Consider the following 16,548-nt stretch of genomic DNA (forward strand, 5'->3'; position numbering starts at 1 on the left):
ACCCATTTTTTAAATGGAATAAAGTCAGTGAACGTTTTTAGTACGACTGTTGTTCCTTTTGCCTGAAGGAAAATACTGACTACTTGCTGCCATTTTATGTAAGCATTCTACTAGCAAAGAGTCGATGTAATTTGCTTTTATTAGGAGAAAGAAAGCTTTAACTGTAGAATCCAGTGTGATTTGACTGCCTTGAGTGTTTTTTTCCCCTTCGGCTAGTAGCCTGCTCTGTGGCCATGAGAAAGGTGCTTAATCTCTCCGTGACTCAGTGGTTTGTAAAATGGGTATGTGTTCTTCCCTTATGAAGTACTTTATGAATTTTGCATAGGTGATCAGTTAGGATTAGGAATTAAGTGTCACAGTGTACAAATGATGTTTGTTTTATTAAATGTAGTACGTTTGTTCTTGAGCTGAGCACAAATTTACTTTGACTTGAATGTTTTATCTTGCAGAACTACCTTTCCTTGCTTTGTTACATGTCAAACGCTGCTGTGTTGTTATAATTCACTTGTTTATGTAGAGATGTTGACTCTTAGCAGTATAGCAGTGGTTAGACAACTTTGCTGACAAGCCATTTGAAAAAGATCAAAGTAGTGTTCCAGGCTGCAGTGTATTCATGCTTTTTCTCATTATAAAAGGAGTCTCTGGGTATGCAATCACTTGGATTGACTCTTGTTTTAGGATCACCTGATCTTAAGATAGTAGTCAAACAGTCTGCTGGTTGCTTTGTTTCTAAAACTCTGGAGTTAAAAATATTTTTGGTCTTCTTTCCCCTATGACTTTGAACTGAATGCTTTGTTTGGTTGAATGTGGCAGAAGTGAAAATGAAGGGGAGAGACCTACAAGTGCTGGTGCCTTGTCTGAAAGAAAGATAGCATCTGAGTTCCTGTCTCATCTAGTGGAGACTTGGGAAGTCTTCCCAGAGAGCCCTTGTGTGCTCCACTTGTGAGAGCAGCTTCAATCAGAGCAACTGCTACTCAATTGCAAGTCATAAATCCATTGGAAACCAGGTGTTACTAATTTAGGGCTAATGAAGTGACTTGTAACATGTAATGGTTAATTCTTAAAACCTTTTGCAGACAAATGTAATTGAAGAATGAACAAAGTTGTAATGAACATGTTAGCATATTGGTTTCGGTTCTAAACTGTAAGAAATGATGTAGTACTAAATTGGGTGATGTTGATCAGAGCTGAATTGTCTTGAATGTGGGACAAATTAAATTCACTGACAGCCCTCAATCTAAATTTTAATATTTCAGGGTAAAGCATATTGTTGAATTATTTCTCACTTAAAGTTTAACTCCTTGTGCTTAGAGAGGAAGTCTGGAAATGACATGATGGAATTAATCCAGTTGTGTTTTGAACTTATTTGAACATTTAAAGTAATTTTGACTCAAATAAGGAAGTTGTCCATGTCTTACTCTATAACGATTCAAAGTGACTTAGTCTTAACAAAATTTAAAAGCTGTAGTTTACTACGTAGGACTGAATAAATGGTGGGTATGAGACACGCTAGTAGCTGAGAAATGTGGTAAAGTTGTGCTGACTTGGAAGTTAAAGACTTGAGTTCTGCAGAGGCTTCTGTGCTCATATGAATGAGCTCTCTTCAGATGGCTGTATTTAGTAGTAATTCAGACTTCAACTGTAGTTGATGTCAGTGTTTCACCAGGTGTTTGAGTTAACCTGGAACTGTGCAAGTGCCAATGCAGTGTTTTCTTTAAGCTGTTTAAAGAAGAGATTAAGCTAACATCTTCAGCTGAGTGCTTTTGGCAGTGTTGCTTTAAATATCATCTAAAGCCTTCTATTTAAAGCAGTAAAATGCCTTTCTCTGACTTTCTGTCCCAGTCTGTTTCTCAGGTAACAATGGGGACTGATCTGTTGGAAAGAAAACTGTGGAAGTTTTACTCATAAACTGTTGCATGGATCTCCTGAGTTTTTCACATTTTTCTGACCACGTTAGTAGTTCTTATGGATGTTCCAATCGAGTTATGGGACTTTGTTATCCCTCTTGTGTAGCGCTTGTGGTTTCTGACTGGTGGAATTTATTTATCTAGGATAATTTTTTTCTTCATTTACTGTTTTGTGTAAAGAAGAGCAAGATATAATAAAGTTAAAAAAAAAAAAAATCAAAAGGAAAGTAAAAAAGATATGGAAGAGGAGCTTCTGAGCACTCTGTATGTAGGTTGCTGCTAACTGACTGTTATAGAGGCCAGATCCTTACTTAGTATGTAACTAACAAAATCATTTGCTTATGAATGGCAGTTTTCAGGAGCTGAGATGATGGTCCAATTCTTTTCATCTTTTATACGCTTTCACCAGCACATTCTAGTTTGAAATATTCCAGGAAATTGGAATGCTAGATATGCCTGAAGACTTTTCCTTCAAATATTACTTAGCTGTATTTAACTTAACACCAAAAGGATTTTCACTTGTCATTTGTGTGCAGTTTTTCAAGGACATATAAAAATGGACCAAGCATCATCATGCCCTTCAGACCGGTTCCTTTAAATTTGATTCTTCTGAGTTTCAGAGCTGGAACTAGGAATGGTCTGAAGTGACATGAAGCAAAAAATGAAGCTGCGCTGTTCTCTGCCTGGCTGACTTATGCCACGAGGGCTTTTGAGGTCCACAAAGCCTTTCTCCTTTGATAGGACACCTTTTAGTGCTCTAGATGCCTTTCAAGTAACTGTTGAATTCAAATCTAAAAAAAAGTTGAATTGTACAGTGTATAAATTGTCTTATTCAATATAAAAATAAGACCTTAGTAGAGCAGCTGTCCTCGGGCTCTAGTGAATATTCTACATCATGAGTCTTTTTACTTCCCAAGAGGGTTATTTTTTAATGTGATTTGCTCTTGGAATTTGCCTTTGAATTTTATTTCAAAATGGTCCTCATCCCAGAACACCTGAATATTTTTTTTGTTAAACTGCAGAAACCTTAGCAAATGTTGTTTACATTTTCATGGAGTATTCAACTTCATCTCCAGTATGTCATTGTTGTAAATAGCTGCTGGAACAGAGAATTGGTTAGCTGTTTTGAGTCATTGCTGAAACCTTCAGTTTGGCAAATTTTCAGCTTTGAAGTTGTTTGAAATTCAGATGCTTAGAAAACACTTCTTCCTTTTAATCTGTGAGAGATGCAGTGCCCAGCTTTGCTGTCATTGATCACTGTCCTTAATTTTTGCCATTTGCTTGTAGAACTTTAGCCAAAAAGTATTGATGTTATTTGATTTATAAGAGATATGTTAGAATATGATCTACTTTTTTATTTTGTAAGTTAGCTCTTGAGCTGGCTGTATCTGCCTGTAACACTGTTTTAGCCAACTTGGTCAGTGTAATGGATTTCACAATGGACCTTGGCCTGTGAGTGTATCTTTGCATAAATGCCTCTCACAGTCTGTACAAGAAGAAATTTACAGTGCTTTTGGAAACAAAACTCCTTGCAGTAGTGTTTCATGTTTGTTGTGGAAAATTTATATAGGAAGCTAATTTTTTTCCAAAATTTCTAATTTGGTCATGGATTATTACTCCTACATAAGAGTTTTAGCAACTGTTGCAAAGGTCTTGCTGTGTGTTGCCTGGTGTTCATGGTGAGGACAATTTTTAAGTGGTTGTGCATCTCAGTACTGGCAGTCCTTTTAAGCTGATATTTAGGAAGTAATGATTTGCAGTAAGTAACCAGTATGTGTTTACAACACTATGCATGTTGGAGATAAAACTGTTAATGGAGATAAAAAGCCACTTGTGAAAGCGGTTCTCCTACTTTCTCACAATTACTCTGCTTTAGCTATGGCTTTAATATAATGACTAACAGTAAATGAAATTTTCAGTCTATTACTATGGAGCAAGAGCAGATCACAGGTAGTGTAGAAAGCATTTTGTTTTCATTTAACAGGATACATGGTATCAGGTGGTGTTGATTGACATTTCTTGGATAGTGCTTTATACAGCATTTCATGCAAATCATGTTTGAATGAGACTGCTGCATCAAATTACATTTCTTTCAGATTTATAGCCCTTGCAAATGTGAGACAGAGCCTGTTTAGCAGCTAGCAAAAAGCTTTTCTTTTGAACACTTACTGTTTTCACAACTTGATTGCAAACCTCTATAATTACAGCACTTAAGGTAGTGAAGGAATGATGAGCATTTTCTCTTATCAGATCTATAAGTAGTAGCAAGCAGATGCAGCATGAGAACCCTCCAGCTGTCAAATATTGTCAGGCTGGCATAAAGGGAATGCAGTTTAAAATGCAGGTGACATAATACCCAACATCCTCCATTTGCTGGTGGGCTTCTGATTAATCACGATTACCATACATTATCATACCATCAAATTTAATCATATCAATGAATTCCCATCTGCAGGGGGAGCAGCAGCAGCTAAACATGATGGTAACAGCTATTAAATTTGAGGGAAATAGATGGTCTGTAAATGCAGTAACCCTTTAACTTGTTATGCTAGTTCCAGTGTGCACACTCTCTTTAGATATGAAAATCAAACAGAAAACTTGTGCACTTAATTTTTCATAGCTTTTGTCATTTAACTAATTGCAGTGTAGGACTACCAAGGAAATCAGAGTTGCAGAATTAAACTTTTTTTTTTGTATTCATGACAGTAGATTTTTACAGTTCAGTCTCAGCCTTGTTATCTGCTAAGTAGAGAATCAGAGAGTAGTTGAGGCTGGAAGGCACCTGGATGTTGGCTTGTCAACCCCCCTCCTGCAGCAGGAGCACCTTCAGCTGCTTGTCCAGGACCGTGTCCAGGTGGCTTTTGAATGTCTTAAAGTGCTCAGTCACCTGAACACTTGAAAAGTTTCAATTTATATATAGAATTATATAATTAGCATTTTTAATTGTTTTGTATTTGTTTTTAGACTTATACAGATATTTGCATGTACGTATTTGTATACGGACAAATGCATTGTTTTTGATTTATTTGTATGAATGAAGTTTGAACTTGTTAAGCATTATAAGCAAAGCAGAATTTGTTATTGAAGCACACACAAACACGTACTAAGGGCATAGTTTCATAGCCATTAATTAGGCACTGTTAAAGACTGTTTTGCTGATGCCAAGATTTCTCTTACAAAGAAATTTAATTACAACATACAATTGACTTCTTACTACAATGCAGTAAGACTAATCTAGTGCTTAAATACTGAATGTAGAGCTCAAATGTGTTTGTTAAAACACAGTCCTAGATGACAGTATAGTGCTTACTGTGCTGAGAAGTGTCCTTTTGAGGTAAGCTGGTATATTTGTCATTATAATTAAAAAAAGAAGTCTTATCAGTAAACTGTTTTTTTTTTTTGCCTTCTGTTCTTTCAGTTCTTGCCATTTACTTTAGCATATGAAAGGAAAAAATGCTTCATTAATGATATAGTACAAAGATGTACTACTAATTGTAGGCAAATGAGTTAATTTAAAAGAGTAATACATGTTGACTGTGCCATGCACAAGAAAAAAAACATTTTCAGGCCTTCATCTTCAACATGTGAGCAGAACCTGCAAGCCCATGAATAGCCCTGGGTGTGTAAAGTCCTCTCAGCAGAGTGTTTGCAACATCAGAGATGTGTAGAATATCCCCAAAGTGCAATTTCTGTACAGAATTATAGATAAGCAATGTTGTAGCTTAACATCTAAACAATCAGATCTGAAATGTTACAAATCAAAGTCTAAGTTTGCTGAAATTATGGTATTTTCTATAAAGCTGTCTTGTTTCTTTCTATTTTGGTGTAGGGTAATCTGAGCCCTTTTAGTTGAAAGGGGATGGGGAAGCTTCACCGCCCAGGTCAGATCTTTGAGATTCACACATTGTGTTGAAATTAACTCTTAACTGCATTGTCAAGCTTGGAGTGTCATGTAGAAATTTTGAGTTTGATCTCCATCATGTAATGCAATACTGGCCTCCTGAGTTTTGCTTCTAATCATTAGTGACGTGCAGGTCACCGAAATACATCAGGTCAGTAAACTCTAATAATACTTCCATGTGATACTCCTTAGTCTTGGGATAAGTTATTCATTTTATATGCTTTTTATGCCAATAGTTGTGAAAGCTGAAGTGTTCCAAAACCTACCATGCTTCTTGATGTTTATCTATTCCTATTAGACAAGCTAGCTTTCAGCTCAGAAATATGGAAAATGATTTTTATTGTCTCAAGGTGAAATAGTTATAAACATCTTCCTTTTTCATCATCCTGGCACTAATGTCTGTTGCACTCTTCTTCTTTTTCCTTATGATGTTCTGTGATGTTTCTTTTTTGTACTTTATTTTTAAAAGTTAGGACTGTGAAGAGTGGTTACACGTTCTTCTACACCAGACCCCTGGAGAGGGCTACAAACAAAAGTGAAACTGAAGCTCTCAAATGAGTTACTTTTAAACATCAGTTTAAAAAAATCACTTAACTTTCTACTCTGATCTTAGAGCTTTGATTTTTCTTTACCCTCAAGCAGTGCAGCCTGCTACAACTTCATACTGTTTGTAGCACCTGTGTCTCTTTGCTGTAGACACTCTTTCTTCATCCATACAAAAGGAATGGATAGGGAGTTTGGTTCTTCTGCACGTCAGTAATTTAGAATTTAAAGCCAAAGCTGGGATTCTGTCAGCGGTATCTTTCCTATTGCCTGCATTTCATTTTGGAGCATTTTCATGGGTGAGTGGGACCACCTGTCCAGGTGATTTTCGTTTTGTGACTTTCATACCTTAGTGGTAGAATAGGTGAGAGTCTGGGAGCCGATCTACTGAGTGACCTCTCCATTTGTTCTTTGTGGGCTCTTCTACTGTGTGGTGTCTTTATAAGAACACACTGAAATTCAGAGCATTTTTGCCTTCATTTGCAACATGAGCAAGTCTGTGCTTGATGTGTTAGGGGAGGTGCACCAAAACTTAACTGGAAAGGAATTTACCCTTTATAAGGGAATTTAATTTAGTCTCCTGAACTGTTTGGGTTGGTCACAGCATGCTGAAGAACGAGTTAACCGTTCTACTTCTTTGTTGACCATATCCTTTAGTTTCTTGATTGTGAGTTGGCCTAAACAATAAGCAATCCGTGTCTTCCCTCCTTCCTTGGACTTGTTTCCCATGATGGTTGGATTCCATATTGGAGCCTTGAGCATTGTGAATTTTCCATACAGATTTTACATGAAAATCCTGTTTTAAGTACACTTGTACTTCATTGTCCCAGTGGACTTTCTTATCTCTTGGAGCTGTGCAGTGTCAAAGAGAAGCTTGTTCAAGTTATGTGGCATATTTTAATATTAAAAATTAATTTTGGGTTGGTTTACAGAAGTAACGAAACTGTTCTTTTCCAAACTGAGTTTACCTTAACATTAGAATCTGTGCTGTCCATGTACAAGAACTAGCAGTTGTTTCATTCTTAAATTTCACTGAATCATTTATTTTCTATATACTATGCTCTGTAGGTCAAAATACTTTGAAACTTGTGTGTATAAAACCACAGTTTGTATAATTATACTGTACGTTTCTACTGGAAGAATTTTAAACTGTATTAAAGATGCATGGAGAGGGGTTTCTTACACAAGAGGATGAAAAGTCAGTTCCTTGCACTGGAAGGTAGGCATTTTAGGAAGGCTTTTCAAAAAGTCTGGTAGCTGCTGAAATAAGAGGATTAACATCTTGTGACAGATGGCTATAGTTTTAATTGTCATAGGTTATAGTGGTCATTATTCTTTGCATTTAAACCATATAAGAAGAATTAACTGAGTGGCCCTGCTTAACTGTCAATGGGCTTCTCTTAGTTCTTTGCATTTTAAGTGAGATTAATAAATGAAAACATGTTGTAGAGGCAGGGTGTAATTTATTGAAAGATTCATGAAGTTTCAATGACATTGTTAAGGTATTTAATTAGTCTCGTGGAAAAAAAAGTGGAGTGACCCTTTTAGAGAAGCTGATAAGTCATATAATAGCTCTTAGATCCTCTTTATTCCTTGCTTTATAAGATTAACTTTGTGCTAAGCAATTTATGCTAAGTTTTCCCTTTTATTGGTAACCAAAGTTATCTGTGCTTCATGAATAGATTATTAGAGATAACATCATGTAATTAACAAGAGATGCAGAAAAGTAAAAGTACAATTTGTGTAAGAATTGTATGAGAGAGAATGTTAATTTCTTAACTAGGAAGGATATTTAAAGGGATAAAAGGAAAGCAAAATAGTGCAGTTCTTTGGAAGGATTAAAGTAACCTTATCTCGTGTTCTTTCAGAAGGTAGGATTGCCTCAGTGTGAGAGTCGTGTTCAATGAGCTATTCACAGCTCTAATGAATTGTAGACAAGTTTGCATTGCATTTTTTTTTCCAAAAGTGATTGATAACATGCGAGTTAATTGAATAATGGAAGTAAAAGAAGAAATTGTGTAATGTGCATGAAAAATTGTATAAAAAGTCAATTTGAAGTATTGTAAATCAGAGCACGATGGGGAGAAAGTGTGGATAGACTTTTTTTTATTGTCAGGATCAACTTTACAAAACTGAAGATTTAAGACAAAATACCTGTCAGTAGTACTTCACAGTGTGATTATGTGCTTTGAAGTATTTCTAGAATGTCTGTGATTGTGTCTCTTAAGAAATCCACACAGAACCCCATTTCCAGTGTAGCTGTGATTCTTTCATTGAGCTCTAAGTTCTTGCATTCACAAAAAAATGCATAAAACTTTATGCATTTGCAAAATGTTGCTAGGATAAAATAAATGGTAGAAATCAGCACTTGCATTCCTGAAGAATTGAGAAGTCTGGCACAAAATTACTTTGGTAGCTTAAGAAAAATCTGCATGTTCAGTACATTGCTTTCATTGCTCGGGCATTAATGCATTTTGTTTGGCTTACACAGAAAGTAAATATGAATACTAAAAGATCGATAATAATGATGCTACATCAAAATAGTAATACTGAATAATTAATCTGATAATGATGAGAAAGAGGGAAGCCTCTCCCAAAAAGCTGCAGTCTGTGCTCTTCTGGTCCTTTCTCATGCAGATGCTCGGTAACTCAATCTTCAGAACCGCTGTCTGTATGAATCAGAGCCAGCCCTGTGGGGTCTTGCTGGGAAGGCACATAAATATTTTGTCCCTTCCCCCAGTGTCACAGTTGGCCCCAGTTTGGGACTGGAAGTTAAATTTTACAGCCTTGACTGACTGTATGAATTTGCAGTTTTCTCTTGCATTTCAGCTAAACAATTTAACTTGAAAATAGGTGGTTTTGAACTGCATGGTGTTTATTAAGTAGTTTGCAAAAATGTATCATATGGTGAGGTGGTAGTTAAAGTGATTTTTCTTTTTTTTTTTTTTGTGGTAATAGTTAAAATGATTTTTTTGTAGGGAGGCTTAGTGTGTGTATTGAATAGTTGCTTGTTATTTGAAACTGTCCGCATAGCAAAACCATGAAAAATGGAGGTAACTACTGTGCATATAAAGATTTATTATGCATCTATGTTACAGTATGCTTACTTTATCAAAAATAGACCATTATGAAAACTGGCTTATGCACCTGCTCTTCATTAATTTTTGAAGTTAAATAACTGCGTGGTCTTTTTTACAAAATACCAGCGGTCACTTGGGGATTATTTGTAGCAAATACTTGCTGAATGTAGAGTTTAGTGCTAATGGTAAAATAATCCTCTCTGAGAATTATAGTTTGACTGCTGTTAAGAAGGAAAAAAGCAACCTCAGACCTTAATCAGTAGAAAACTGCTGCATCACTTTGTACAACTTTTAGGGCAGAATGTGGCGTAAATAAAGTTGTAGTATGAGTGTATTCCTAGAAATTGGCAAAAAGAAATATGATGGTGTTTCAGAATAATAGATGAGTACCTCAAAACTTGGAAAAATATTCACTATATTTTGCCTTTTTTTTTTTTTTCTTTTTTTCTAATGTTTATGCTTGGAAGCAATAACTCTGATTGAAACTTTCTTTCACGTGTAGTGTGTGAAATTACTCCATCGCTGTTGGAGCTTTCCTGAATGCTGGAAACAGAAGAAAAATCCCAGCAACATAAAATCTAAAAATAGAGACTTCTCCCCAGCTGAGTCACAGTGGTTTATGGGCAGAATTTCAATTCTCTTTTTAGGAGTACTAAAAGAAAATCTGGTTTAGAAAAAAGAAGTGGAGGTCAGACATTTTTCACTGACGTTAGAAGGAAGCAAATTGAGCTAATTTCTGTTTTTAGAAGCAAATATTGATAATTCATTTTTCTGCAAATAGCAAATGACTTTGCAATTAACTTTCTGTGATTGGCCTTTGGTTATCAGCCAAGAAATGTGATTAGTCATAATTTACTAGTTCTTTAAAATGCCTCGTACAGATGTTAAAATCTGTGGGTGATCAAATAAGTGGGTATTGCTTAATGATACTCTGTTGTTTTTATAGCATGCTGCTTTGCTATACATACACTGGCATATACTTCTGTGGCTTCCCCACACTCAAAACTTCTTGATTGAAAACAAAGCACAAAAAACCCACCACCTCAGTTCCGTTGTGCGTGGATAAATGCTGTGGCAGGGAAGGGTCATTGCTTTAGTAATCACATACAGCACTTCAGCACTAATGATTTCTGACAGAGACAAGTCCTGCACATTGCAGGATATGGAAAGGATTTTCATGTTGTTTTAAATGTGAAGTGGAGAAAGAGGGTTGGCTTTAGGATTCAGGAATACTATTATTAAAAACTTGCTAGCTTCTGAGTTTAACATCACTGAGTGGGGGGAAAAAAACGCAGCATTCTGAACTGTGAGGAAGAGGCTGATAAGGAAGAGTTAAAATTATTTCCTTCGTGATTTGATTTTGTTGAACTGTTTTGGAGCTTTCACCCAAGCATGCTGTAGGATGTACTTTCTGAGGTATAATGTGAACAAAACCAGAGTGAATTTCAGTGCATCTTAATGGGATTTGCTTTTTTTTCTGCAGTTGGGTAACTTTTTAAAGTCAATGAAAGTAGATGAGGGGATATATTTGTTTCTGATGTGGTTGACACCTTTGCATCTGTGGGAAGCTTGGTACCAGTATTGCTTACGTTTGTGGCAGTAAAATACCTTGCTGGTTGGTGGTGTCTGTAACTTTGTAATTAATCCATGCTCTCCTGTTTGTTCTAAGTGTGACATTTTCTGATCTAAAATACCTTAAAGTTTTAGAAGTGAATAAAGTTTATTTCAGAAATGTTTAAAGCTTGTTTATGGTGGGAAATATAAATCTGCTCTCAGTGTGCATAGCATTACCAGACTTCTGTGGTTTAAGCTAATATATTCTGCTGGTTATCTGCCTCATTTGGAATTGTTTTGTTTGGAATTGTCCCAAGACTTCCATTCTGAGACTGAAGTGCTTTCATTCTAAGGGTGAAACGGTAGAAAATACTGTTTTGTCCAAGAAATTGTAATTCATATGTTTTATGCTTGCTCCATTTTTTTCCAAAAAATATTTGCCTACATATATGTTGAGACCTGTGTGAAATTCAGCAGCAATTTCCATTCAGATGTGATTTAGGGCTGCTTTGGGATGAGGTGCATCCGATCATAATTATGAGGGTGCAGGATGTCAGAAGAGGGAAAGCTGCTGGGAGGAGGTGTTTATTTAAAATACAGATATAGAATCTCTTTTTTCCCAGTGTGCTCTTATTTTCTTCTCCTTCCCAAGCATGAAAAAGAGAGTAAATGGCCTGCACTAAGTGCACAGGCAGGAGAGTCTGGGGCTGTGTTGGCTCTTGATGGACTATCACAAGACAGGAAAACCTGCTGGTGGTACAGAGCTGGAAAGCTGGATCCCAGCTGGGATTGGGACCCAGTGATAGTGGTGAGGATGGCAGAATGTGTCTGAAGATCAAGTAGGATTAAGAGAAAACTAATTGGAAATATTGTTTAAAGACTCGAGAGTTTTAAAGTAAAGCACTCAGAAAATAGGTGAAAAGCAGGTTACCTGCCTGAATTTTCTTCCCCCCCAGCTGATAAATGCTCATGGGACTGTGTGCTGTAAATAAGAAGTAAGATAAAAACCACCCAGTGTTGCGAAAACTGCCCTGGTGAACTGGTTTCTCCCCTGCCTCTGTTGGAGCAGCTGTATGCATTATGCAGCAACTAACAACTAACTGCCAGTTGTTTGCTGGTGGCCTCCCTTGGGCTGTGTGGTTTGTGGAAACGCTGTGTATTCCCAGTGACTGAAAGAGCTGTGCTTTAATATGCGTTTATCCGCAAGGCTTTCAAGATGAGGGACTGCCTTTAACCCTAGTTTGAAAGGACCTTTGGTAGCTCCTGTGCACAGTGATGATACAGGTGCATTTGGGAGCAAGGGGACAGCATCCTTAAGGTTCGGCGGGCAGCCACTGCTGTTCTCTTCAACTGGAGGGAAGGTTCAACTGGAGTTGAACGGGCTGGTTCAGCTAAACATGAATGGGTTTTGATGGTACAAATAAATGTCTCCATCCCAAATATTTCCCTCTTCCTCCAAGTGCTACTGCTTGCAGACAGCGTTTGAAATTTAAAGGTCTTGGTGTTTTCTGTGGGTAACTACCATTAAGTAGTATGTACGTTACAAAGACTGTCATGCTTGAGTGTAAAATGATGTCTTTTCACTAAATGAAATACCCACAGGAGGCTGGCTGACTAGGAGCACTGGCAGCAGGATATAGAACCTTTAATCTCTGAGTGATAAAGTATTTACAGCTGATGGCTGTATAATGACATAAAATATGTAGTCTCGCTTCCAAATGAGGTCTTAGTATTTCAGATATCCCCACTTAGATGTTTTCAAGAAGGCCACAGATTTAATATTGGTTTGATGCTCGATGATACTCTCATATGTATTTCTGGTCCTTGTAAATCCCAGCTGTAGCTTACTTGCAGAGTGGTGAGAAGCAGCTTTGCTTTATGCTGCTTTGGTGAACAGACTTCAGTAGCCAGGGCAAATACTTGGTTTTGCTGTGCAAGAAATTTTTGAACCAAAATGCTAATATTTTTGCTGTACAAATAGAATAGACTACATATTTGGTTATGGCAGCCTGTTGGATAAATAATAAACTGATGACTGTAATTCAGTTTAGCAGGGAGTGTGTGCTCTGAGATCTGTTCTGAAAGGCTTATCTTCAGCAATGGCAAGTTTTAAGGTTTTAGATGAACACCAGATGGAGATAGAGCAGATGCCACCACTAATTTCAAAATTGTATTAAGTGGAAAACAAGAACGTGCTTAGATATTATGTTCATTGCTTATTTGATTTACTCATACATAATAAGGAAGTGTTTGTGAATATAATGGTTTATGTGAGGCATAGCTTTTCTGTTGTCAGAGGCTGTCAATGTCCTTTGTCAACTTTTGAAGTAAAAGAAAAAATGGTAATAGTGTAATAGTGTAAGTTACTGACTTGAGTGTTCTTTCTGCAGAGTTCTCCTTTTAGATTAAGGTTCTGCTTTCTGCTCTACATAGATTCACTTGACATTTAAAAGAAATAACTTAATGGTGGAAAGATAATTTTTCAGCCTTTCTTATAATGCTTCAGATGCATTATATGTAGACATGTTTTTTTTTAATTAAAAAAAAGATTTAATTTTCAAATGCCACAATTCCCCTCCCCCACTATAAGTAAAGCTGCTTCACTTCTGTAGCTTACATTGTACCAAATTGATGGCACAGAATAGCATGGTTTAAGAAGATAAATGTCAGGAATGTCTCCTAAAGTAGACGTTCAGGTTTTTTTGGATTAATGGAAAAGAAGGTCAATAATTGCATGGATTTCAATAAGCTTGAGAATAAGTGGTGTTCCTGTGGTGCTAGTGATTATTAAAACATTGTGAATTCATTTCAAAATACTGTACTGAGGTCTAATATCTCTTCTATTGTGAAGGGATGACTCAGTAAGGGCTGCCAGTTTGAAGAGATGATAGTAGGTAACTCCATAAATCAATTAGATTTTAAGAGGAGAAAAAGTTATAGCAGGCAAAAGATAATTCTCTGAATGGTAGTCTTTATTTTTGTCTCATTTAATAGGTCCCTCCAGACTTCCAGCAGCACGCACCTGGACCTGTTCCTACCAACTTCTCCCAAGCCCCACGGCTGCCAATGCAGGATCAGTGGAGAGGCCCACCTCCCCCACCGCCACCTCTCCCTCCTCCACCTCCTCAGGACAGAGACCCTTTTTTCCTAGGAGGTAAACCTTTTCATTTCAATTAATGTACAAAATATACTTCTTGTGAAGTAAACGTGCAGTTTGAGGAAGAACCTGAAGACTGTATTTGATGTAGCCTGCCTAGTACATGCCAAAAATTCCAATGACCTGGTCTCTTTTCTCCTCTTTTGATGTTGTTTTCTGTCGACCATTGATTTATGTATTTCTCCAACTATAAAATAAAATTAGTATCAAAGTAATTGCTGCAAATTGTTGTGATTTGTTATATTTTAAACACCATACTCTCTGGAGTATGTGTACACTATAGAAATCTGTTAATATTAGCTGGAATGTTAGAGCATAGCAAACAAAATAGTAGTTTGTGTGTATGTAGACTTATGTTTAACATCTGTATGTAATATCTATACATTATGTATAGACCTATTTAAGATTAACACCTGTATGTAATATTTATATATAACGTGTATGTTATATACATTTTTCCTGCACTCAGAAGGATGTAAAAAGTTGCTGAATATCTGATCAGCAGAAGTTCTACAAGTTCTTATGTGCTTTTAAGCACTAATCACTGTAATCCGTTTCTAAAAGACATTCTTAATTCCACTTGTCTTCAGTGTACTGGTGCTTTGAGCATCAATTCCTCTTAAAAACAAGTGGCCAAAGCCAGAGAAACATGACCTTGAAATTAGGTCTTAAAATTATGAAGTCTCACGTTTTTGCTTTTTTACCAATTTCAGGTTACTTTTCAAAACAAAATGTTTGCAGTTCAAAAGCACGCTTGTTTCCCAAGGGTGGTTTGTCATTTAATTTCTTTCCTGATTCCCACAGATCCAAGATTTCCCAGCCATCACTTGTTTGAGCAGCGGAGTCCCCCACCACCACCGCCTCCCCCGCTTCTTAACAGTCCGCACCCCGTCCCTACCCAGAGTCCGATGCCATTCAGCCAGCCCGGGCCAGCATTCAGCCAGCAAGGACAGCAGCCTGTATTTCCCAGAGAGAGGCCACTAAGGCCAAACATACAGCCTCAAGGTCCAGTGGGAATTCTCCACTTCAACCAGCCAGGTTCAGCAAATCCACGGCCCTTCATTCCTCCGAGACAGCAGTTCCTACAAGCCCCAGGACAGCCCTTCCTCGCGGCACATGCACAGCCTAACATGCAGGTACAGGTTTGCAGTATGGAGGGGTCCTAAAAGAGGTGTTTCAGGTGGCCTAGTTCTGTGTTGTACTCTTGTTGATGTATAGGAGTAATGCAGCTAAAACTGAGTTATTTGAGGTAACAGATATGAGGCAGATTTACATATAGTACTTTGTCTGAAAAAGTGATTTACCTTTTTTCTTCAGTTACCAGCACTCTTGTTTCTGATAGCGGTCTACACACCAGCCCTGTTTCTACAGTAAAGTTACAAAAGACACCACGATTTGCTTAATGCTACTGGAAGCAGAGAAGTTGTAATGTTGTTTGGTTCAGCATCGTCTAGCTTCTGATATTCCTTTAGCTCCGCAGAGGTAGGGGGGGCTGTCCCTGTGCCCCGATATCCCCGTCCTACTGACGGCAGTCCCGGAGCGCCCTCTGCTGCTCAGCCCCGTTGCTCAGCAGAGAGCTAAGCCTCCTGCTGCCTGAGAGGGAGCTGAGCTGCTTGCTTGATATTTTGGGGTTTTGCAGAGTGATGCACATGGCTGTGTTTATTTGGAGGGTTTTCTTTGTGTTTTGATGTAGGGAAATATTGAGGTCTGGTGATGTTTGTTTGGAGAAGGAACAGTTTGGGGAATTAAAGAAGAAGGAAGGGGAGAGCAGAAAGCTTTTCATTTGCCTTTTTCCACTTAAGCTGTTGACTGTGTAAATATGGAACTTCTTTACACAGCTTCTGTTAATCCATCTTTTCCTCTCAGTATATTTTTGATTTAGCTTGGTCCATAGCAGCTCACAAGTTTGTTGTTTCGTGGACTTGGGAGGCTGGAGCTGCTTTTTTGAGAGGTTATTACTTTGAAACTAAAAGCAAATAATCTTTTTCTTCATATGAAGGGTCCCTTGCATCCTCCATTGCAGCCTCAGCCACAGCCTCAGCCTCAGCAGCACCATCACCAGCAGCAGCATCATCACCAGCAACAGCAGCAGCAACACCATCATCATCTCCAAGGGCCACCACAGCCCTTGATGCCCATGAACCAACCACAGTTCAGGCCTCACATACAGGCCTCACCACAGCAGCCAAATAACAACAGAATGCAGTGTCAGCAGCGGCAGGGTCCAATGAAGCCAAGGCATGTAAGTACCACTTAGTGTTATCTTACGTAGTTCTGCATGGGCAATAAAACTTACCATGTAGTCTTTCATTCTCATTTATTCCTTTTCTGCTCTGCCCCTTTCTTTTCCTTTTTTTTTTTTTTCTCCCTTCTCTACCTTGGTCATTTTATAACCTACTTCCACAA

At 37.6% G+C, this 16,548-nt stretch overlaps 1 protein-coding gene across 6 annotated transcripts in view; it reads left to right on the forward strand.

Moving 5' to 3' along the window:
• Window positions 1-16,548, forward strand: part of RBM33 (RNA binding motif protein 33) — a 95,793-nt gene that overhangs the window by 40,024 nt on the left and 39,221 nt on the right. For all 6 annotated transcript variants that reach the window (XM_048950321.1, XM_048950322.1, XM_048950324.1 and 3 more), the window contains exons 11-13: window positions 13,980-14,139; window positions 14,947-15,278; window positions 16,142-16,384. In XM_048950321.1, the coding sequence (XP_048806278.1) occupies window positions 13,980-14,139; window positions 14,947-15,278; window positions 16,142-16,384 (735 nt within the window). The remainder of the gene's footprint in view (window positions 1-13,979; window positions 14,140-14,946; window positions 15,279-16,141; window positions 16,385-16,548) is intronic.

The sequence above is a fragment of the Lagopus muta genome, chromosome 7 (assembly GCF_023343835.1).
Source record: "Lagopus muta isolate bLagMut1 chromosome 7, bLagMut1 primary, whole genome shotgun sequence".
In the NCBI taxonomy this organism is placed as follows: Eukaryota; Metazoa; Chordata; class Aves; order Galliformes; family Phasianidae; genus Lagopus; species Lagopus muta.